At 41.8% G+C, this 25,846-nt stretch overlaps 1 protein-coding gene across 4 annotated transcripts; it reads right to left on the reverse strand.

Moving 5' to 3' along the window:
• Positions 1 to 1,846: 1,846 nt before the first annotated feature.
• ap1b1 (adaptor related protein complex 1 subunit beta 1) lies at positions 1,847 to 25,557 on the reverse strand. 4 transcript variants are annotated; one of them, XM_068702943.1, is made up of 23 exons: positions 25,496 to 25,557; positions 23,910 to 23,970; positions 23,055 to 23,160; positions 22,810 to 22,945; positions 21,913 to 22,158; positions 21,502 to 21,692; positions 21,072 to 21,293; positions 20,768 to 20,888; positions 20,537 to 20,632; positions 19,723 to 19,838; positions 18,550 to 18,715; positions 17,479 to 17,577; positions 16,643 to 16,902; positions 16,147 to 16,354; positions 15,924 to 15,944; positions 15,038 to 15,067; positions 14,805 to 14,942; positions 14,575 to 14,720; positions 14,364 to 14,493; positions 10,418 to 10,502; positions 9,269 to 9,355; positions 8,546 to 8,700; positions 1,847 to 3,198 (listed from the first exon to the last, which is right to left on the reverse strand). In XM_068702943.1, the coding sequence occupies exons 2-23, from the start codon at positions 23,944 to 23,946 to the stop codon at positions 3,124 to 3,126; spliced, it is 2,871 nt and encodes a 956-aa protein (XP_068559044.1). In that variant the 5' UTR covers positions 23,947 to 23,970; positions 25,496 to 25,557; the 3' UTR covers positions 1,847 to 3,123. The 4 variants fall into 4 exon arrangements, with proteins under 4 accessions (XP_068559044.1, XP_068559045.1, XP_068559042.1 ...); XM_068702944.1 differs by having other exon boundaries at positions 25,412 to 25,496; XM_068702941.1 differs by lacking the exon at positions 25,496 to 25,557 and adding an exon at positions 25,191 to 25,210.
• Between the last annotated feature and the right edge of the window lie 289 nt (positions 25,558 to 25,846).

Consider the following 25,846-nt stretch of genomic DNA (forward strand, 5'->3'; position numbering starts at 1 on the left):
CGAGCTCCCATACGCTACCAAATAATGGCAAAGGAATAGGACGTCCACTATACATCACCTCAATGTGAGGGTCATGGAGGAGTGGCGCAAGACTGCACATGATATCTCCGAGTGACACGACTTATAAGTGTCCATCAATCACTGCTGGACGGCGGCAGCACAAATCAACTCAGTGAACAAGTGTGAGGAATAAACATTATACAGTTTATGGCCCCTTAGAATAACCGGGCATGGTGGACAGTGGTTTCCAATGCGGCACTGTCTATAAGACACCGATTAGAGATGGTTTCGGATGCTTGGGACTCCATACGTGTTTGTCAAGGCTGGATTCCCAATCAGACAAAGCGAGTAATTGTCCCTCAGGGGCCCCAAAGCCCACAAATGGGGCAAGTGGTAGTTGTATCAATTGCAATTACTTGCCGCTATAAGGCCCTTAAGGCGATAAGTCCCTGTGCTGTGGAGGGGCTTTGTGTCAAAACCAACCCGTTCTCATTTCCAATGCGTGAAATCCCGCAGCTTGGTTGTCTGACACCGAAGCAAGGAGGCTCTCTTTCGCATCTGTATGCGATGCCGAGAAACTGACATAGTATGTGCGAGACGGTCCCCACAGGACGGACGGGAGGGTGGCGGATGGGTCAAATATGCTCATGATGCGCTCAAAACACAGTGTTAATAATTTCATCATTTCCATTGATGTTAAGTGTACATGGTTCATATTTTTAAACAAATGTGTGTTTACTCGTTAGCACAAAGTAGGCATGAGGACAGGTCGTATTAATCTGTAAGGACACTGGTTAAGAATAGAGTAAATTAATTAGGAGCCCGGTGGCTAAAAGGGGCCCACAGCTCATTTTTTTTGCCCAACGACCCTACAGAAGGTTAATCCAGACCTGGAGTTTATTATTTGTATTTAGTAACAATGGTGTTACAAATGCTGTAAATTGCCTCCTCCCTGAAGAATTAAAGAACCATCTAAAACACAAGAGTGTCCTGCTGCAGGAGAATAAACACCAGTTTCACAACCTGGCAGCTCAGAAATTGTTTGGATTAGATAAGAACTAATCTGTAAAACGTTGGGGAATGACTCATTAACTATTAATACAGCAATTAGTTAAATGTATAAAATCTTTGTAAATCTATAATAGTCCCTACATGCAAACTGAGCCTTTACACCCGAAAGCAATGCAGTGGCACCCCCTACTGGCATGCATTCATCACATAATCGATATTATAGATCATTCATTAGTAGAACAGACTTGTCACAGCTTTGGAGTACCGACTCCTCTCTGGTTAGAGCAGAGCTGACCTTTAGCATTCACAGAGGAACAGATCTGAGTCGAGAGGCGTTCGTGTTCACATTTAGGTGATGCAGTTAGAAATCCTAGTTAAGCTTTCTCCGAGCTGCACCCGGCTGTGGACAAACCTCAGACTTCACTCACGACTCAAGGTTGAACAACACTGAGACTTTGTATGCAAAGCTGTGAGGGCTGCCAATTGTGTAACATTGGAGCAGCAGCTGAGCAGCCCATGAGAGCAGACGCCTCAAAGGTCACCAGTGACTATAAAGTAGTCTGTGAGAAAACAATGCACGCTGCTTCCAGGGACTTTGGGAATGTGGACTTTACCAAGCAAATTAAAGTGAGGTAACATTTTGCATCCTGTGACACTGGGACTTTGGCACCGGCAGACTGTGCCATAAAAGTAAATTGTCCTTGTGCTGCAATTTATTCATAATGTCAAACACTGAAGACTGATTATGTGAATTTATCAAGACTTTTAATAGTTTGTTTTGATGTACACACAATGAACAAAATCATGTCAATCAAGATTATGATTTAACATCAGATTCTTTTTTTTTTTTTTTTACAGCATTGTAAATGAATCAGCCGTCACCACACACAAAGACACACTCAGAATACACAGCCACCTCTGTTGTAATATTTACAAGCTGTTAGCGTGGGCGCATACATCCTGTAGAGCCGATAAAAAGGGCTTCAGTGTAATGACTCGGAAAAAGGAATTAATCTGGTCAAGTCTGCAGGTAGAACAGGGACACTGGATGTGGGCTACCTACATGTACACTGATTACTCAGAAGTGTTACAAACCATGGCATCGAATGTTTAGAGTTATCTCACATGAGCCTTCATCTCAGGTGGCCATGGTGCTTGAGAGGCTGCGGGGGGGGCAGCAAATCAAAAATCCTCAACACCTGAGGCTCTCTCAGCTTGCCAAATGAACACCAACAAGTTTACACACACACACACACACACACACACACACACACACACACACACACACACACACACACACACACACACACACACACACACACACACACACACACAACCATGGAATGACTAAGGAAGAGAGCAGGCAGTGGAGGACTGCTGCTCGTCTCTAAAATGTCCAGATGTTGATGGAAAAATTAAAGAACAGCACACCAACAAACAGCTTCCATGCACACAGCACACAGCCTGCTCTCAGGGATAGCAGAAGATCCACAGACACTAAAGAAAACTAGGAAATGTCAAAAACAATAATAATGTAGTTTGTAAGTGTCTATGCGTCTTTTCTACGGCCCAAACAGCCACTTCACACAGGGGAAGGAAAGTTAAAGCCTTTTTTTCTTGAAAGTACCCTAAATAAATATGCAGACAGTGATGATTCACCTGCTGATTGCAGACGCTAAAAATAGACTCCAATTGGAAGAGAAGTGGGGCTTGATAATGATTAAAAAGCTTCATGCAGAAAAAGAAAAAAAAAAAAAAAAAAAAAAGGTCACGGGAATACAGCAGTCTGTCCCCGAAAGAATAACGGTCATCACAGAGTACAAGACCAGCTATGTGAAAGTGATCATTCAGAAAATATGTCATAAGATAATGTCCTGAAAGTGAATCTTTTTGTATCAGAAACATGGGACAGAATGTGGAAAACCAAGACAGTGAACCAGGATTTTCTGCAGTCTTAGGAAAGAAAAACAACCAGCGATGAGTGCCAACGCAGCAGGAAGTGGCACTTGCACTGCATTAGGTTGCAATATGGTCCTTGGGTGAGGTGAGGGAGAGCAAGAGAAGGTGCCAGGAGTCTGTGAGGGCGGCGGCCGGGTCGATGTGGGGAGGCTTTCAGTTCTTCAGCACCGCCTCGTAGTTCTGGAAAACACACTGGGAAACCTCTGGAGCTCTGCACTTTAAAGAGATCTGAGGGAGACAAGAGATGGACAGGGTTGAATATGAATTTACTTTAAAATAAAAGGTTTGTAAAGACGCAGGTTTCATAAATGTCCACTGTTTGACATTCAGTACACAAGTTACCATCAGTAACAAGACAAAATTCATTATTTTCCAAGTAAAAATATCTTTATTGAAACCCTTAATTTAATCTCAGACACACAGACAGCGATATAGACACAAACACACTAGAGAACATAGTGGCAGCCTCTCCACTCTTTGATGTTGGTCTCAGCTGGGAGCAGGTTTAGTCTCACAAAGTGAGTTTTTTCTTTTCCCCATCAGCAATCATACTGCAGATGATATTTCATCAGATCCAGAAGCACAAGACAGCTGGAGCTTTGGAATAATTATGAGGACAGATAGTCATGACGTTGCACTTATTAATACATACAGGAGACAGTGATTCTGAATACTTTAAAATGTTTCACTAATTAATTGCTGCACAATCAAAACCAGCTGTGCTTTCTCCTATGACAAATGGAGCCCTTAATAACCCAGATCGCTGTGCAGCATTCATCTAGCCCTGACAGAGAGACAGAGGGAGAGAGAGAGAGACAGAGGGATAGACAAAGAGAGAGACAGAGAGAGAAAGAGACAGAGGGAGAGAGACAGAGAGACAGAGAGAGAAAGAGACAGAGGGAGAGAGACAGAGACAGAGAGATAGAGAGAGAAAGAGGGAGAGAGACAGAGACAGACAGACAAACAGAGGGAGAGAGACAGAGAGAGAGAGACAGACAGAGGGAGACAGAGGGAGAGAGAGAGACAGACAGAGACAGACAGAAAGAGAGACACACACACACACACACACACACACACACACACACACACACACACACACACACACACACACACAGACAGACAGCAGCTCGGCCTCTTACTCATTGTTGTTCTTTCAGCTTTCATCACTGTCATTTCTTAGAATCACATTTGTTCCAGTGGAAAATTGTTTGGGGGGGATCAAAGTGCAAGTTGGCTAAAGATAGAAAGTGCAGAATCACTACGACAAAGAGAAGAAACAAAAATACAAAAACACTTCTACCCTTTAGAAATCTGCCTTTGTTTGAGTGATAAAGGTATTTTTAGGGACTGTATGTCCTTCATTAGCCAGCAGACAATGGAAAGATGAGGAACTACATGCAACAAAGGTGTCCAGCTGGACTCAAACCAGATCAACGGCAGGATTTAACTGGATTTTCCCATGTAATATATTCAGTAATCCCTCTTTAGCACGACCTCATCACAATTCAAGGCAGTGCTAAAAAAAGAAGTTTTTAAGCCCTCATATGTCAGTCGTTTTTTTCCCCTGTAGTCCTGAAATGGGATCTAATACAAATATTTTTCAGCGTACAGTGTATATTATCGTGAGAACACTAAACGTATTCCCTTTGAGACACTATTATGAGTATGAGTACTACATTCTGGTGAGTGACTGACAACAGGTTTACAGCAGGCCCATCGCTGCAGTGGAATAAAGCAGTGGTGCTGCACAGCTCCTTAAGTGTTGCCTTCGCACACTCTGGGCTCTTTACTAATGCATGCAGCTGCTGGCAACATTTAGACCGGGCTCTCCTGTCAGCATGGGGTACAAGATGTGAGGAAATGCGGCTGCTCTAGCCTCTGTGTAGAAACTGCTATTTAGAGAGCCAGAAACTCTGCGGCATTCATGTGTTCTTCTTACGGCTTGCTGTGAAAAAAAAATATTAGAATCATATTAGCAGCTCACAGGCAAAAAAAAAAAAAAGAGGAACAAACTGATGATGAAGGAGGATGTAATCCCTGAATGTGTGTGTGTGTGTCTGGTATAGAGACGCAATTCTTATTTTTAATACAGCTTTGTTTTATCAGCCCAAAATAATCAAAAATAACTATCGAGCGAGGTGTTTGACACAAAATGGTGGAACTCTTTTCAACCAAACTTCTCCAATGAGAGACAAACGCGTGGATTCACAGCTCTGATCATGTAGTGCAACAAGCAAGCCTAAAATACTGCACTCTCATGTCAAATCTGCAGTTCTCTGTTGCAGCGATGCAGCACTGCAAAAGGGCAAAGAAAACTGTTCAATGCATGATCATGGTTGTGTGATATGTATCTTAATCATAACATTTGAAATATGTAAACACAGCCTTGTTTACTGAGCAACAGCTGCTTAAGTCAGATCTGAGTATAATGTCCTCCCTCATTAGAGTAATCCTTCAGCATGTCACCTGTATGCGTTAACTAGGGGGGTGCAGTGCGTATACACTTTCAGTTAAATCAATTAAGAAACTTTTTATGGGTGAAATAACCAGACAAGTGTGTCTGGTTTATCCAGTTAAATTAATACCTGACAAATGAAGTCATCATGTCTTTGTGTTGGAGGAAATTTAAGTCTAATTATATTTCTCCTATTTGAAGACATAGTCTGGCACGAGGCCTTACCACATGTGGCCTGACTGGTTGAACTTCCTTTGACACTTAGGGAAGACAAGTGATCGCATGTTTAGGGGCTAAAGGGCCATGGGGGAAATGTAGCTTAGCTCTTGTCCTAGAGCTAAGCTACAACCATGGCTTCCTCCGTCACCAAGGGTGACCTTAGTGCGAGAACAGAGTGTTAAGTGAAGAACCAAGACACCATGTACTTCTCTCCCCTGTATTGATGTAAAGCCCGTTTGTTATCTCATGTGAAGGGAGCCTGTCATAGGCTGTTATGCCTTGTGTGTGTGTGTGTGTGTGTGTGTGTGTGTGTGTGTGTGTGTGTGTGTGTGTGTGTGTGTGTGTGTGTGTGTGTGTATGTTTGCAACTATATAACCCAGTGGCTTGGAGTTGAAACTCTGAGCAGTCTTGACACGTTACCTTGTATGTGTACAACCCTGACTCCTTCTTGCAAGAATAAACGTCCTGTGATAATTACTTTTACATCGGCTTTGAGTGAATTTGCAAAAATCCTTTAAAAACAGCACAGAGCCGTCCTTCTCATCGACGACCCACAAAAGGTCCAATTCTATATCTATATCTATATATATCTATATCTATATATATATATCTATAGATATAGATATCTATATCTATATACATACATACATATTCTCATAGGATGAGTGTCCCTGGTGTTAAACACACTAACTCTCTGCCTAGGTAGACGGGTAGGAGACTATGTTTGTGTGTAGGGCGCCACTTTGGTGTCCATTTCTGTGTTGAAGCCGACTTTTACCGGCTTAAGAGGTGGAAAGAGAGAATCGGCCAACATCAGTGGTCACATAGTTGCCATGGGGACAGGAGACCGTGCGTCATGTCAAAAAGATAAGCTGGTGACACAATATAAACGATGAAGTATACATGAGCGCCGATGGAAGTCAGTCACAGGGAATGCCGACATTCAACTGTGGAAACTTAAAGCTGCTATTATCAATAATATAGTAACGAGGTCGCTCGCGGTGATGAACCCTCAGATGTCAGAGAAAGAGCTGCAGCACAAATCAAATGCTACGGTACGCTTTAACTCGGAACAAATTACAATTGTAAGCAAAATAAAACCCAGAAAACAACAACAACGCAGCAGCGGGGCTTTACTTCTTCCGGTCTAAAAATAGCTGCTGACACACGGCTTCAGCAGCTTGGCTTTAATGTGCCGAGAGAGCGCCGGGACCGTGCAGCAGCCAGAGAACGAGAGATGAACGTCAGAAAACACACTGTACATGCAGCACGAGGTAACTTCAAAGTCTGGTCTTCTCTTCACTTAACAATTCACGATCCATCTTCTAAAGGTAACGGGCCTTTCCTGCCCTGCTGAGGATCTATTGCAACTTCAAAATTGAGAAATCAGAAGAAAAAAGCTCTGCGCAGGGGAAATAAAAAAAGCAACAAAGAAAATGAAAGATGCATACCGCCTCCAGCAGAAAAGAAATAAATGCACTACAAATAATTTAGTAAAAATTTACTTTCACTTCAGCTAATAAATCTCAAGGAAATACTCCCAAAGTCGTATACTTCAACGTCTCATATAAGAGGTTAGGCTACACAACGACGTACCAACATGAGAAGGTGTAAACAGATACAATAACCTGAAGATTTAATGAGAGCTGGGTGAGACTGGAGAAAACCACCTCTAAATAAAAACATGACGTGGAAGCAGACTGAGTGATGAGAGGCATCAAGGGCACAGTTCTGGACGGTAGTCGTGCAGAATTTCTAAACCAAACACAATCCATCAAGAGCGGAGGCCGCGTCACGCTGACTAAGCAGAGACACAAAGGAACACACACACACACACACACACACACACACACACACACACACACACACACACAGCTCCCTACCCTCATCACTGCACATCAGTCTCTGCTGCGTCATCCGTCTCCACCCGTGACGAGCGGTGATGACAGGATTTTGCTAACTCCGTCATACTGACTTCATTCAGCTAGTCAGGCTGTAATCTGTGCTGAAGTGCTGAATAGAAGTTCCTTCACTGCATGTGTGAATGATGATGAGTGAAGGATCAACGTTATTGAAGTAATGGGGGGATGGTTTGGTCCAGAAATCCCTTTGATATATTATGGGATGGATCTCTAATAGTAGGCAAACTCAAATGTGTGTTTTCAGTTACCATGGTGCATAGCCACCAACTGAAAACACACATTTTTGATTGCAGCCACCAAAAACAGCCGTTTCAAAGACGGGATTTAGTTTTTTTTTACCTGTATGTAAATCGACTGATCACATTTCAAGCATAGCTAAGAACCTCTGGTGAAAAGGACTTGTTTCAATTTCTTAAATTATTAGATGTTAGTATTGTCTACTCCTGTAACACTGTAATGATGTCTATGTGCTCCAGTGTACCATCCCTTTCTTAAAAATCTAATACTTGCAAAACTTACACAAATAAACAGGTAAGGCTAATTAACTTTGGTCGTGTATTAGAAAATTGCAAACAAACGGCCACAGATTCACCATTCTACAGATGAACCTCATTGTTTGATTGAGTAATGACGTATGAACATTTATTTTACTCCAGGACAGGTAAAATCAAGTTGTTCCTGATTATGCTGCAGGTATAATAATGTTGTGTCAACAATAATATGTCAACAAACTGTATATACATACAACATAACGTAAGTTACCCTGTTAAATCTCTCCTTTTTATAATCCTGACATTTATGACAGTAGTTGGCAAAACATACTGTAGGTTTTTAAAATGTAATAAAATACTAAAGTTTGTCACCGTCTCTCGGCAGCCATTTCTTTTGGTGGTAAAAAGTAAAAGACAGCAGCAAGAGCACAACAGTGATACGACTCAAAATCATAAAATTCAGCTAACGCAACGGGACCAGTACTCACCGTGTAGTTTGGGTTTCCTGTCTGCACCCTCAGCTCAGCCAGCACCCAGATGCCATTGGAGAGCTTCATGGACTGATACAGCATGTCCTGACCCTCCACTGTACGCTTGGCTATGGTGAAGATGTTGCTACTCTGCAGTTTGTTGGACGCTGCATCTGTTGGAGAAACATAATCAGAATTTAGCACAATGCAGTAAAAATGTTAATCGTTTCTGTACTTACACCGTTTTAACTATCTGAACAAGCCATCGCTCATTTTTAGTGTTCTCTTTCAGTCATCAAACAATCATTAAATGTTACAGACGATGCAGGATTTCTTCTTTCTTTATCACCCCGGGCTATCCCCGCGGCAAAGATACACTCACTAATTCGGAATCAACTTTTCTCCTCAGCCTGTGTCTTGCTGCTGCTTCCCAGTAGGACGTGAAACCCTCTCTTTGTTCATGAAGAAGAAATATAATCTGGGGGGGGGGCCCTCTCCATTAAGCGGTCATTAGGAATTCTTTTTCCAGTTCAGCTGCTCTCACGCTTGTGTAAAACTAAATTATAGCCCGTAAATGGGGGACTGCCGCTGATGAGTTCTCATCAAATGCAATTCGCTCCATTAGTGAGGATTTGAGATGGCCACTATGTCAGTCACTATTTCAACATATAAAGCAGCAGCAGGACAGAGCTGCACTGTGAGGCGTCTTCAGGTGGTGCCCTCTCTGTCCATATTTCTCACCTGAGTTGAGATGGCAGTCTTTGATCTGAAACTGGGCCTCGTTGTCATTAGGAATGTCTTTCCATGTGGCGAGGAACACCTGTCGCTCTGCGGACAAGGAGACACAATCACCGGATGAGTCCAAGGACAGAGCACACACACTGAAATGTGCACGGTAGGAGAATTAAGAGATTTGTTGTAAATGTACACACAGAAATGTCAGAGTAGTGAGTGAGAAAACCATCTTCTCCAAAGCTTGTTACACGTCGTCCCCACTACAGCATATTTGGATTGCAGTCTGTTATTAACCGACACGAGGTGCCTTCACCTTAAACTACAGACTATGTTACACAGAAATACGTTAACAGTGTTTTGTTTGTGGCCGCTTATGTTGGGACATCATCTCTGTTGTATGACATAAAACTGTTAACAGATAAAAAACTGTATTCTATGGGGGAAGCTGTGCACACCAGAGAACGCAGATAATAACTAAATGCATGTATTGATACTGTCACACTACAAGTCCATTACTTTTACATCGTAGGTCTGGAACACCATAAAGAAAATAGTCTCTACAGCTATCCTTGCTTATTATAACCAATGATATCGTCAGTGAGGTTAGGGTTTACATGCAGTTGATTCAGACCAAGATGTATATTTATTAATTATTATGGGCCTTAATGTCGGCCACTGGTCCTGTAAAAGGCATTTATCAGCTTTTTTTAAAATTCATATTACAATTGCTGTCCCCTTTGTTTAGATAAAATATAGATGATGCCGGTATTTATGTATTATGTCTCTATAATTTCAATTGAAACTGAAAAGTTAATTTGCAGTAAAGCGCTTATCAAAATTAGAAAATACTTATTTTCCTCTGTCAGTTATCTTGTTCACATAGTACACAAAAATAGGCTTTACCATGTGGCTATTTCATATTGACTATTTATCTCTCTCTTTCTCTCACACACACACACACACACACACACACACACACACACACACACACACACACACACACACACACACACACACACACACACACACACACACACACACACACACACACACACACACACACACACACGCTGAATGACTGACGTACGTGTGTGGCACTGACGTCAGCAGGGATTTGAGGCTTTTTGTATGAAGACGTTTAGCTGAGACACTCACCCATCTTCCCGTCCTCCACAAACAGCATGCTGATGGGGTACTGGCAGCTGAAGTAGAATACATCAATGTTGTTCTTAACAGCCACCTGCGAGAGTGATTACATCCGAGGAGGAGGTAGAGGAGGACGACAGGAGGAGGAACAAGGAGCAGTACATGGGTAATTACTTTTCAAGTGCCCTTCAGGGATGGACATTGCTGGTGTATGTGTGCCGTTTACTCAACATCAGCGCTACAGTCCTCTGGGAATCTCACTCACACACAGCCAATACTCTACCACCAGTGTTCTGCACTGGCCTCCCATCACACTGTGTCTCACAGCATGAGGCTTTTATTTGGCAAAATATCTCAGCAAACACTACTTACAAGCTAATAGGGATGTAACGGTTTGTGTATTTGTACCGCTTGTCAAGCAGTGCTCAGAATAAAGTATGTACATTGATGCATTTAATGTGGAACCAAAGTTTACAAGCAGAAAGTTCCACCTGAAAACGTACACCGTAAGCAACATGTGCTGAGGTTAGCACAACAAGTCATGCAAAAGCACATTCGACAGCATCACCCAGATGTGCTGATCACCTACAAGTTCAATATTTCTAAAATAACTATTTCTACAAACAGCCTTCAGAAAGTGCTTTACTAGAGGAATCAAATAAATATATAAATATAATGAGATACAAATAGCAGACAGTGGTTAAAAATAAATTACCAAAAATAGGAAGATGAAGACAAAAAGACGACAAAAATAGCACCTAACAGCAGGTCTATATTTAAAAAAAGAATGAATTTGTGAACCTAAGTTCCTCAGACAGGATCTTTTACAGTCTTTAGGCCCTGGTGGCAAAAGTACAAGACACTGAAACATGAGAACAACTGTGGTATAATGGAGGCACCTGAAGTAACACGGGTGATATTGATCAGGCTGCTCACAGAGAAGCGTTGTGTGGGGGACAATACGGCCAGACGAGAGCTGAAGAATGACTTGTGAATAATTCATAAGGGCATCTTATTCCTGGTTGCAATGCAGGACTGACAGTAACACTCAAAGAATTCAAAGCTTAATTCTGTACGTTTGGAAACTAAAAGCACTTTATTATAAGCTATGTTTAAGGAAGTCAGAAGCCAGACTACTATGGCTACGGCATGACATGATTTTTGACATAATATCATATAAAAATAGGTCCCTAAATTCTGTTTGGGCTGTCCTTTAGCACAAAGATATTTTTTGCACTCAATACTCTTTAAAGAAAAAAAAAAGAAAAAAAGAAATCTCATTTCTTAATATGCATCTGTTTATTTAGTCTTCTTGACAGTAAACACAAGCTATTTGAATTTGTCAACTCTGGCTGTGGAAAATTGTGATTGACATGTTCAATGCTGTCGAGCAAAACTTTTGTCTGTTTGTGAGAGTAATTAAAAATAGTATAATTTGAATATGAATTTGAATTACACAAGCACTGTCGACATGCTTATGCCTTCAGATGAACTCATCTCCCCCCGTCCCTCAATTATTATGTAAAAGTCTTTAAAGAAATTGTTTAAAAAAGCTTTAATTATTTCCTGACATTTTACAACCAAATGCAATCTAGAACATATATTATTAAATATATATTATATATTCAGAAAATATTGTTATTTAGCATTTATCATGATTATTTTTTAGACTTATTATTTAAGAGGGACAAAGTGTAGAGCTGTTAACTTCATTTAGTAACTAAACTGATTATCTGTCTAATTTAGCTCAGCAGGTGACATCGATTGACTTCTTGATCGATCACAAAGTACGTTTACTTGACAGTCTACTTCTTTGCCGTCATACCAAAGCAGTTATTTGGCAATTTGGGAACCACTGTACCATTTCTTTACTATTGAATAAGCAGGCTGTAAATGAAGTCACCACTTTGATGTCTCTAAATGTAACTGCTGTGTCATTGCAGAGGGCCGTAGAGTGGGGAAGAACTGCCATGAAACCTGCACCCAAAGTGACTAAAGAACTTCCTTAAAATGTGAGGATTTGTGATGAAAGTATTTCATTGACTGCGCCCACACATCAGTGGTTACAAACAGCAGTCAAAATATTCTGGGAAAGTATCTTCCATCAAGACAAACCCTCTCAAAAATAAAATATCTAAAAGATAATGTTCCCTATCAGTACCCATCAAAGTCGGGCGCAGAGGCAGCAGAGAGGAAAGGTGAGCGGGCCGACTGAGGCCAAGAGAAACAAAGGAGCCATAATGACCCCCCCCCCCCCCCCCCATCACTCTTATCTTCTCTCTCCAGCTGCACACAGCGGCCGTCCTCAATTCTGCTCAGTTAAAAGAACCACACTGATCAAACACAAGCCTGCCTCTGCTGCTCTTTTTACCTACAATCCACAAACGTTCTGATGGTTGTTTCATGTTTTAATTATGTTTCATTCACAACAGGGGAATTCAACCATATAGCTATAGTAAGTTGAAATTCTGCCAACTATAATTAGGAATCTGACAGACTGAGCAACGTAAGGTTTTCATTTAATAAAAAAAAAATTGAGGTAACTGACTATTGGTTTTACTGACATTTACTGCATTTTTACAATAATCAGAATATTGATGTTGCCTCTGCCAACCACCTATGTTACAGTTCACATCCATTTCTGTCCAAAGTGTCATCACTTAATCATTCCATCCTATTAGACGTTTGTGTGAAATTGTCACAATTAGCATACAAATTCTTGAGTTATGGCCAAAAGCGTGTTTTGTGAGGTCACAGTGACTTTTGACCACCAACATTCTAATCAGTTTAGAGTCGAAGTGGACGTTTCTGCCAAATTTGAAGAAATTCCTTCAAGGCGTTCCTGAGATATCACGATCGCGAGAATGGACCGGATGGACGTACAACCCCAAAACATTTTGCCTCAGGCCATATGAGAGGAGGCTTTAAAATCCAGCGCATTGATACCGACATTTTATACACCAGACACACATATTTAACACAGACCTGTTAATGCACATTTAACACACACACACACACACACACACACACACACACACACACACACACACACACACACACACACACACAGAGCTGTCAATGCACATTTAACAAGCGTCTGACCCATTCATTTGAGTCAGTCTTCACTCCGTTTGTCATTGTAAAGTAGAGATTACAGTCTGCACACTTCACTGATAAACCAGAGAAGAGCAGAGTCACAATCGGCTACATGATCACTAAAGAAAAGGTTTGAGGGTGCAGGATGAGAGTATTACACTCAGGGAACACCTGGGAGGGCAGACTGCAATACATGTAAAGAATGTGTCAGCATGACGAGAGCACTGGCTCTTTCATGTTTTAAAGATGATGTTAAAAGGTTTAAAAGATAATGTTGAAAGGTTCACTCTCGCAGTATTTAATTAAACATATGCTTAAAGGAATTAGATTTTTTTTTTGGAGAACTTAAGAGTTTGTGCCGTTTCAGATTTTGACACTACAACTTTCATTTTTCAAAGACTATTTTTAGGGATTTGAATGACTTAATTATAAATACAGGCCGCTGCAGTAAGGACTCTGTCCTCGTATTTAGGGCACCCGCTCTAAGTGAGCAACCCTAACACTTTCATTTTTACTGCAAATGTACATCGGCTCCAAATATTAGTTATCGGTCTCCTTGATTACTAATCATCTGTATCGCATCAGCCCTGAAAAAAACATATCGGTCGACCTCTGCCTCGTCTCCCAACTCTGTTTACAATCCAAACATTGACAGAGTGCTGTCACAATGTTCGGGGCATTTGGGGCCCAGTAGGAAGACATGTTAGGACAAACAACTTCAGGCATCAGAGTCCTGGTAAGGCCAGTGTTGAATAAATGAAAACAGTTGACATACATAACCCTGCGCTTCTAGTCTGACCAAAACAAAAACTAGCAGTCACATCAACTTCAGGGGAATTGAATATTGTGACGGTGTTACCTGCAGGTTGTTGAGAGGCTCCATCTTCATGACAGGTCCCACAGTGCTGAGGGGAAGGGCCGCTTCAATAGTCTGGTTTGGGCCAAGAGGAGTGAGAATCTGAAGGGGACCAGCCGGAGCGAGACCAAAGCTTCAGAGGAACACAGAGGGGAAAGGGTTAGTTGTGTAAATGTACAGAAATCTCAGCCCATTTCTTAGTAGGTGGTCTTACCTGTTTCTGTTAAACTGGATGGCAAAATCAGTCATGACACTCATAGCTTTATTATTGAGGGTCATCTCCATTTGGATGACCCCAGCACGGCGGACAAAAACGCCTGATATCTCCAGACCCTTGGCCTTCATGGCTGGAAGCCAAACCTGAACAGAGACAAGATCGGATAGTTTCTTCGGGATCCAACCACTGGTGTTACATCATTCTTTGCCGTATGTATCAAGACTCACTGCTTTAGGGGGGTTGTAGGCTCCCATAGGCAAACCAACTCCACCTCCGAGATCAAACAGGTCATCCAGACCGCCGCTAACGGGGGCATTGAAAGAGGCCGGCATCACAGCTGGAGCAGCACCGAAACCAGCCCCCATCTGTGGGTCGCAAAGCAACACGTTAACCCAACATATTCAATATCACCCTGTACAGAGCAATCAAAGTTTGACAAAATCTCAAACAAATGACTTACGGCAGGATTTCCTCCAAGGTCTCCGCCAAGCTGGATAGGAGGAGAATAGGCACAAAGAACAATCAGGTTATCTATTGGTGCAAATATTCTGGACGATGGTGGAAGGGTGTGAGGCTGTGATCAATGACAGCTATGGGATTAACACTTTTTACAAGTGACAGGAAGAAGAAGGAGACAACAGTACGGGAGAAATTCTCATTTTATGTAACTGACCTTTCGATGCCCACACAAGTCAGGCTGAGTGGCTATTGAAATCCAATAGGTTTTGTTCAAATGCTACTCACTAAATGAGTCTATTGTGGTGATGAAAAGGTTGGGGGTACATAAACAAGACTGGTGGTGCAAAAAAATATAGTAATTCCACACAGTGACAAAGGTTTACCACTTACAATATTTAACAAGAAACATAGGCGAGATTTACTAAAATCTCACCTACATGGAGTGGGAAACATAAACAATGCAACAGGCACAGAGCACTGCTGGGGAGAACTACTCAGAGGTCACAGTGGTACAACAGGGGGGTCTAGACTGGTGCTGGCCTTTACTGGTCCAGCGTGGTCCCCTGGACCAACCTCAGTGGGGCTGTAATCTGGGGGCGATGGGGACTGATGTGGGAGCTGAGGTGACTGAGGAGTGTCCGTCCGCAGGGGAACAGGCGGCTGATTGAAACACAACGCAGAGCCCAGAGAATAGAAAAGAGTTGGACTCAAGGATTCAACAGCACGCTTACTTTAGATGTCACAGTAATAAAAGATGATGAATGGTGATTGAAAACGTCAGATTGATGCATGAGAACTACAGTAAAAACAACAGTGATTCAAATCAATCTTCTAAAATGGCCTGACATGGTTTATAAATGTTGTGCCCGCTCCCTCCATGTAGTTACCGGCTCAGACTCATCCCCCATCTGCAGGTGCAGCATTGAACAAAGAAAGGGAAACAAACAAGGGTCAAAAGAAAAAGCACCAAAAACTTAGAAGAAAAGTACAAAGATATATTACCGTCACTAGGTCCCATTGACATTAAGCCTTTTACTGAAAACAACTAAGATATTCCAGCCGTTAACAACATGACAGCTTCTCTTAAATAGTGTTGTGCAGAAGACCTACCAGGCTGTCCAGTCCTCCACCAAGGAGGTCCATGGCACTCATCTGCATGCCAGAGGAGATGGGCGGTGGTGGTCCGGTGGTGGTAGGAGGTGTCAGGTCCAGATTAAGCAGATCTCCGAGGAGGTCTCCCTGGGATGGGATGACAGCAGGAGGCGCCTCAGTAACTCCAGCAGCAGAACCTGTATCTGGACTCTCAACACTCTCGCCACTGGGAGAAATGAAACAAGAAGATTTATTTAAGTTTTGAATTTCATGTAATTCAATTGATTACCATGTTAACTAGATATATATGCAATGAGTTGTATGTAAAGGCAGGAAGGAACACAGAAAAACAGCTGCACGGCTTAACATTGCTCGAAAGTGGATTACTCAGCAGATTTTAAGGAAAACATAACAGCAGAGTCAAGAAGCTAGATCCACTTCAGTAAACAAACCCCTTTGCCTGCAGTGTTTTAAAAAATAAATAAATAAATACATTTAAAAGTGCATGACTCACGATCCAGCACTGCCGGGGAGCCTCTTGTGCTGAACACCCCGGCTACCCTCAACAAAAGCACTGGGAGGCTTGTGGTAGACAGAGGCCAGAGTACCAATGTGGCAGATGAGCTCCTCCAGCAGTGTGGGCTCAATCAGATCCGTCTCCTCAGAGATCAGGGGCTTCTCTGCCAGAACCACCTCCTTGGCGGCCACGGGGTCTGTGGAGAGCAGACGCCAGTAGATGTAGCCGCGGTCCCTGAGGTCCGGGTTATCAGAGTCCTGCAGAGAGAGATGGAGGAACGGGGGATGAAGGAGTATTATTCATGGGGAATGTTTAATAAATACTTAATGTTAGACTCCACTTTGTCTTGGCCCCGATATGAGAGACTGAGCCATGATTCAAAGTCACCAACAGAACTTGTCAGGGTTGCAACTAAATCAAAAGAGACATACATTTATGTATTCACTTAACCATTTACAACTGCAGATAATATGTGAGGCTCTCAAATGAATAGAAATATAGTTTGTCATAAGGTTTTTTAAGTTACGAGTCCCATTTGTATCTCCCCATTGCTGCTTCCTGCCAGTGAACTGCAGTTTGTTTGTACATCCATTTGCAAATGTACAGAGAGGTTTATAGCGGTAGATAAATCTATAAAACTGGTGTAGTAAAGTACACAAGGTCTGTCATACTCTACATCTTTTACTAACGGAAGCACAAGGCTCAGCTCAGAAGCCACGTCTGATGAGAACATATTGCACAAACTAGAGGAAGACATGGATAGCAGGATCAGAGTCATAGACAGTTAGTGAGGATAAAGGCAACATGAGATGTGTGTATGTTTTATTTCCCACCTGTGTAGCTAGACTCAACACCTGCTGCACCAGCTCCTGGGTCTCGGTGGGCTTTTTCAGGAACAACTTGACGATCGCCGTCAGCAGCTGTAACTGCACCTGGAGGACACGGTGAACACATACAGTACGTTACAACTGCTCACATACTACCATTAAAGATAGTGTGTATACACTTTTGCCTAAAACCATAAATTAGTGTTGAGTTGCAGCTTAACGATGATCTTTTAACAATGAGCTGTACTGATCCACAACACATAATAAACAAATAAATAAACTCCTTTTAACTCTCAGGGCTTAGGTTTCCCATGGATGGCCCACCCTGCTAAACAGTAAATATCCCAATTATTGGCTTAACCTGCTGTAACCAAACACCGCAAAAGGGAACATTTTATATATGATGCATTTATTTCTACCCACAATATGACTCGTCATCAGAAAAGCCTCTCCAATGCAGTAGTGAAGGCTTGCTTCTCTACAAAACGTGTGTTAAGCGGAGTTTACATCTCCGTCTTTGCAGAATGTCATCACCTCATCATTTTATCCTCTGGGATATTTGTGTTAAATTGTCATAATTTAGCACATGAATTGTTAAGTTATGACCAAAAATGTATTTTATGCAACTGCGCCAAATCTGGAGAAATTCCCTCAAGGTGTTCATGAGATATCGCCTTCCTGAGAATGGAATGGACGTACAGACGGACAACCCAAAAACACGGGCGACTATCGCCGGCATGGAGGCATGAAAAGTGTTCCCATTATTCCAATAATCTTATTAAGCACGGTTGGTCTCAGTAAAACTAATTATGTAACTCATCTAGGATTCTTTCATTTCTCTCATGGTAGCACACATTGTAATATTATTTAAATATGACCTGTTCTCTGTACTAGTACTGCATGTGTGTACGGCATGTCACCTCCATTTCCAGCAGCTTAACAATGAATTAAATTATTTCAGAAACTAACGTGTGCCAACTACTCACAGCACTGAATGCAAATTATTGGTGCCACTACCATTAAAAATTAACTTCCCATTTTGTAAATCGCAACGTGCCCAAATTCTCCTCAACGCACCTGAGTGCTTTCATCATGGAAACCCTCCAAAAAGCTCTCCAGCAACTCATCAGCGTTGTCGATGCGCTCGGCATACTCTCCCACAATCCAGATCATGGCGGCACGCGCCTCCGGCTCATCCAGGGAGTCCAGGTTTTCACACAGGGTGGCAATAACACTCTCATACCTGGACACAGTCACGCAAAACAACACTATATGAACTCAAATGTTGCAAATGGATTTGGAGACAAACAAAAAAAACAATCACATGGAGCAAATGACTATCATTTACATAAAACTTCATTAATCGATTTCTGAAAATGAAACCAACTGACAGATAAACAGGCACCACATGTCTACAGCTTTAGAAAACATGTTGTCATGTTTTACATCCAGCTCACAAAGAGCAACACCAGCATTACTTTGGAGTTGTGTGTTCTGGCAGCCTGACAAAACGTCAGTCCTGTATTCACTGTCCTTTCACCTCAGGTTTGATATTTGGGCCGTTCATTTGCTAGATGCTCAACCAGTCAATGTTTTCTGGAGTGGTTGATGAATTCATGTGGTCGAGGCATTTCATTTCCATAATGCTTGTATTACAAGATTTGCCTCGGCAGAACGATTTAGTTGATGTCTAATTAATAGAAAAGGCAGACGTTTGAGTGGGGAGTGACTCATATAGCTAAAGGCTTGAGCTGGACACGTTCCAAAGCTGCTCCCTTGGAGACTAACGACTCCACGGTGATGGTCTACCGCTGACTGTGTGGGCGAGGTTTCTGTCTGGCACATGAATCCGCTCTGTGGGATCCACAGCAGAAGTCACGCCCCGGCACAATCTGCCTCACCTTCTTTGACCAGGTGCCATTAAGGCCGGCTACTTAGTGCCGTCCACTACAAACACTCTGAGGACAATCGTCTTCTCTGAAAACTCTTTTGCATGCCTTTGTGTCCGTGTAATGAGCTTTCACTCTGCGTAGTTTAAAGACAAAATAATCGGAGGGTGAGTGAAGTGGAACAGGAAGGCTGTCTGCTTGCGTATAATAGTGTGTGTGAGTAAATACTGACGATCAGTGCCTTGTATATCCGTTTAAAAAGAAACAGCACTCTGCATTCCTCAACTGTGTGAATCTGGACAGTGAAAAGTTAAACAAATAATGTGCAAATGACCACACTGATGCTTTAGAGGGAACCTACTTGTTGGGGTACTTGCGAAAGATGTCCTTGATAACCACAATGGCCTCCTGCACCACATAGTTCACCTTGGTTTGGATGAGGTCCAGCAGTGTGCTGACACAGCGCTCGGCTGATTGCTAATTAATGAAAAGAAAAAGAAATTATGTCATGATAGGCCTGCAAATAAATAAAAAAAACGGTATAAAATAATGCATAAACATTGTGTGCATATAACGTGCATAAATGATAAACTAGTTTTAAAGTAGTTTAACATTTATGTTCATGTGAAAATCACCCAGAAGACCTAGTTTGCAACTAGTTTTACAACTGGGTCATCAGGGACAAAAAAAACAATCATGGAATCTTTGCTTTAAAATTAAAGCTTATAGGCTTAGAAATATCATACATTATTATACAATATACTTTGTCACATATATTGCTAGAAGTGACTTTATACATTTAACTTGAGGATCAAATACTGCCTTCAGTTCAGGCTTTAACAGTAAACAGTCCTGTGAAAATGTTAAGTTTGTTCTGTTGTAATTATGAGAGAAACATATCATGATGTACAAAGTGGAAACCATAATAAACCGTAGTATAATTTGTTTTATGAAAACTGTCGTGATGACAGAGCTACCTTGTATTCATTATAGAAACACAATAACTGTGCCTGACTGGTGGCCTTTTATAACTTAGTGTTATGATCTGATTGAGTCCAAGGACCAGTAAATACAAACAATCATATGGACTAAAGCTTTCTTGTTGAACAATATAGCTGACACAAGGGTTTGACCAACAAAACATCTGGTGACAGTATGACGTCATCTGCACCCACCTCCACTTTGATGGCACAGCGGCCAATGGCCCTGACCGCTTTGCGTACAAAGTCCACATCCACCTCAGTGGCGTACTCCTTCAGCTCAGCCAGGACCTACAGCGAGACGGACGAGCGTCATGTCACTCAGAGGATAGTGGGACCAATATCTTAGAAAGTCACCCTTAGAAAATGTTTATTTCTTAGTTTTCCAACAAAAGTATTTTTGTATTACAGCCGTGGGTGCGTTACCTGGGCGATGTTGGCTTGAGATGCTAGACGAATCATGATGTCCAGCTTCTCCAGTTTGACATAGATTGGGTCATTGTACTTTACAAAGAAGACCTTCATCTCGTGTTTCAGGATCTCTGGCCTAAAAAGAAAAAAAAAACATCTCCTTATTTGTGGCAATCTGTAATTAAACATACAATTAAGTAAAAAGGAGTCCCACTGAAATGTAGCATGCTACACTAAAGGCAACTTCGACCAGGCTTGATATTCCCAAAGTATAAAGAATACTAAAGAGAACGTCCCCAGGTTATCTCCCCACGTTTACCGTCTCTGTACGATGAGGTTGATGTTTCTAAGAGCCACATATTGCAGCTCAGGCTCAGCGGAGAGGAGAGTGACCAGTGGGGGGGCGAGCTTCTTAAGCAGGGTGCCATAGTAGTCCAAGTCTTTGGGCAGCATCTCCATGAACTTCATTAAAACTTTAACAGCTGACAACACCACTGCAGAGTTGGCGTGGGAGAGCCGTGGGGTCACACGCTCACAGATGCTAGCAGACGTTGATGGTATTGGGAGAGAGAGAGAGAAAAATATTACACAGGGTTTACTGGGTGTATTTTTATGGAGAGCGACTTGATTCTCTGCTCAGGTAGACATTACTTCTCTATATCTTTACATAACAAATAGTTCTTTGCTGCTATATCGGTGTTCAGAATGTTAAACACAGCTCCTTTGATGAAGGCAGTGCTTTCTCTTACCTTTGGGACTCGCGGTCATCACGAGGTGTGTAATTGGCCAGGCAGTCGAGAATGAATATCTGTCCCCACTCTGTGCACTCATTTAAAGCAGTCAGCAACTTGTTGATGGTCTGAGGGTTCAGGTCCAGTAGATTACTGTTGGGGTGAGACTCTGCTATCTCAGACAGCGCTGCCACTGCGTTCGCTACAACCTAAAGATGAAGACAAGTGTACAGATAAATGCGGTAAGATAACCCCACCCTGCTATACTAAGATATAAACACTAGTCTGGCAACATGTTGAACATTTGTATCCAGCAAGGAGCTTATCATTGAAAGGCAGAGCTGGGGCTTGTAGCCTGCTGTGTGTCCCATCAGTGAAATATCTGGCTGGCTCAACAGCCAGCTAGCGGGCGGCCTGAGGGAGTCGTACCATGGGGTTGGAGTCAGAGATGAGGTCTTTAAGGGTGTCCAGGAAGCCTTGGTCCTCCACCAACTGGGCGTTGATGTCATGGAGCTTTGCAACACACACAGCGGCCGTCTTCCTCACATACGGGTCTTCATCCTTCAGACATTTCCTCAGTGGCTCACAGAGGTACTCGGTGATCTTGTCCACACGGATGCAGCCCATTGTGCGAACAGCAAGGGCCCGGATTAGAGGGTTAGGGTCTTCACAGTCCTAGAAGGGTGGTTCAGAGAGGTCATTCATTTCTGTATCTCACTACATCATCTGAAAGACATTTAAAATTGTATCTAACATGTGTTTGCATTAGCATTCTGTACAGAAATAAATCATATCTTGAGGTGTCACTTCTACAGAAGTATGATAAAAGAGGAGACAGAAAAATCAATCTTTAAAAGGACTTTGAGCTTTGATAATCATCTCATTGAATTGAGATAATGGCAAGTCATTTTATACAGCTGTACAAACAAATGTATCCCAGTACAGCATACATGAGTAGATTTAAATTAAACCTTGTAATTAAATGTGAGTATTTATCCTCCCAATCATACAGTGCTAAGCAAACATTGCTATGCCCCTGTATATAACATGAGGACAGAAACCGGTTTCTAACAGTTTGTCCAAATGGTGGAATTCTAATACAATTTTAATATTTAGGATTAACAATTTCCCAGTAATATTAATATGTTCTTTGTTAATACTTGTATTACTACAATTATTTTTGCGACAATAAGTTGTGCAAAAACTTAAGGACTGCACAAACCTGTTTATACAGCATTGTACCAACCAGGCTCTAATTGCATTAATTACAGCACTTAAATTATGAATAGATCATTTAATATAGTTTTTAGACGGATCGGGCGTTACCTTTACGAAGGTGTTAACAGCCATGATAGCCATGTCGGGCTGACTCTTGGCATAGTTCATCAGGTAGAGGTAGACCAGCTTTTTCAGTTCCAGGTTGTCTGTCTGCATGCAGTTCACAACATCTGGGAAGAGAGCACTGAAGGAGGGACAAGGTGTTAAGTGACGACCGATTCAAAATGGAGGGTGATTTGTTGCAGTGCATTATTTCAGTGTGTGTATTTTGGACATCATTTTCCCTGGCTCACCTGACATCCTTGCCAACTGTCATGGATGCAATGACCTTCTTCACAGCCTCCTTCTTCTTCTCTTTCTTATCACTGTTTAGCTCTGCCTTGAGCTCAAAGATCTCCCCTGTACACACAAGAGAACCAAAGTAAACCACACATCATTTATTCCATTTGTGATGGAGGCGCTGGAAAAAGAGGACTGCAGCATTGACCCTTTTTTCCCCAGCAGTTTCTGATACTGGTGGGTGGTTTTGGTTGTCAGTGGCTTTGGTGCATCAATGCATTTCAAATTTCAGATCATCGTGTTACTGAGGCGTCTATCTGCATGAAGTAGACTATAAAACCTACAACATCAGCACACTGTCAATTTTGGGCTTAAATTTGAGTCTACCTACTTTGAGTTTCCCAGAAACCACAAATCACTCCCGATCTCCTTTAAGATGTTAACCACAGACTGCAAAGAGCACATTCTGAAAGAAATCTGCTCTCATGTCTCAAGCAATCTAACAAACAAAAGAGGTCTTTACGATATCGCACATAAGCATCGGTTTGCTTTTCCAGAGCCCTGTGTGTGGGCACAAGCTCTGTTCTGGGTCATGAAAAGTGCCGCACAAATACAACAGGAGGCACAGCAGGACAGTTAAATCTCTGTCAGCTAATGCTCAATATGGCTAATCTGATTTACAATAACCAGAGCGGTTCAGTCCTTGGCAATAACGTTGATACGAAGCAGGGTGATGATAAAAAATGTTTCATCGTCAATAGCTGGGTCAATTAGGTATCGGTAATGCACACATATCAATACATCAACAACAAACATGTAACTACATGGTAAATCTTTAATCTTGTGAATGAACAAATCAGCTATCAGACCTTTCTTGGTCGTGGTGAAGTACTTGGAGTCCGTCATCTTGGATCCAAATTGTCGATTCTCCTGCAAAAGACAGAGGATGAGAGAGTTGACTGTAAATCTTTTTCTGAGTGGAAACTTGAAGCATCACAAGTGCAACAGGAAACTCTAGAAGTGCAAACACAGCGAAATAAGAGGAATTCCTGTCTTCTCCTGAACAAATGCCAGAGATCTATCTGAGAGAAGAAAACAATGGACTCTTAAATCTCCTCTTAAACTGTGGAACCTGTTGGTCAGCATGTATGTGGTCAGTAGTGTGTAACTATCTATATGCATTTCCTGTTGGTGATTTCCACTCTTGGTGCAGCACCTCTCTGCGAAGGGTCCGCTCCCATTTAAGCAACAATACTTCCTGTTATAAAATGTGAGCAATGGTGCTCAAGTTAAAAGGCAAAGCTTGTTTTGTTTTTTGTTGGGAGCCAGCATGTCTTGTTCTAAATATAACGTTGTATCATGTTTATGATACTTTATTACCACAATGCAAATATTGATGTAGTCCTGGTTGATGCCTGCACTGATTGAAACAGCCGGCAATAAAAATGATTACGACTTATAATTTCATTAGCCTTAATTAGACTGAGCTCATATTACACAATGTTATTCTAATAGTGTTTATGAAACTTGCAGGAACAGTGATGCTAGCAGAGAGAGATGTTAATAAGTTATTTGATTTCAAGTCAAAATGGTCTGTTATTAACGTTAACTTGACATTAACGTTCGTGACAATGTACTGCGTCGACAAATAAGAGTTTAATTTGTATTATTCATCAAAGGCAGCAGTTTCATTATTCTTCATGTAGCGTTAGCTGTCAACATCAGACAGGCTGTTAGCCACAAGCTAACCAGATACGATGCATTCAGCCCACTGAAAGCGTAGCGAGCTAACAAGACGCTATAACGCTAGCTGATTACGGTAACGTTACTTTAATGCAAGAGTTCACACTGCTACCATGCCATACTGACACTGAACTAACAGTATGCTATTGAATAGTTTTCAGATGAACAGCAGGAGTACTTCACACTAACGTCAGCTGACTTTAAGTTATGACGGCTAACTTAGCCAGAAAGTAAAAGGAAGGGTTCGCTAGCTCGCTACTATCAAACTAGCATGACGCTAATGTTAGCTTAGCAGGCTCGAGAGTATACAATCCTGCTGGAAATAAAACTAAAATATATGACGGTTAAGTTGGTGAAATTGGTGCAGATAGTTATCAATTAACGACGCTATTCGATCAATTACTCACGCATAATTGATTCGCCCATTCCTGCATCTTTGCAGTAGTTAGATGAATGAAACTGGTGTGAACCGCTAGCTCTCCGGTGCAGTGTGCCTGTCAGTGTCAGCTAGCGCCTGGTCACTTTTCTAGCTCGCTCAAGCTAAGACATGACCTTCTAAGTACAGGCTTAAGGAAGCCTTTGCCAGGATAGTTAAGCTCTTAATCTGTCGGCCTGGTTTAAAACTTACCGAACGAATTAACGTGCCTTCTGGAGTTAAAATTAGACTCGCCACACAATGAATTTGGAGAGAAAATCTCCACAAACACCTTACCGTGACAGGCGTAGCAGAAGCTGTGATGGCCTTCGTCTCCTCCCACTTGATTTACTTCCGTCTTTCCACAAAATATCGTTTGCAAACAGAGAAGCAGCGTCAGCTTTCTTTCAGAGGAGCGGTTCATCTCTCTCAACAATATGTTCTTTCTGCACTTTCCAGAAATTGTGGAAATTATGAATTTTTTGCATTCATAAGATGTTATAGGTTAATTAATTTATCCACTGACCTCTAAGAGTTGACAACATAAAGATTAGTTGACAAAATATTAAATGTAACTTGTAACTTGTAATTTGAGTACATCATGATAAAAGACTTACTGAAAGAACAAAAGTAAATAAAGTGGTAACA

This window comes from Cebidichthys violaceus, unplaced genomic scaffold (assembly GCF_023349555.1).
Source record: "Cebidichthys violaceus isolate CVI_PGR_0920_01 unplaced genomic scaffold, fCebVio1.0.p SCAF_9, whole genome shotgun sequence".
NCBI classification, from domain to species: domain Eukaryota; kingdom Metazoa; phylum Chordata; class Actinopteri; order Perciformes; family Stichaeidae; genus Cebidichthys; species Cebidichthys violaceus.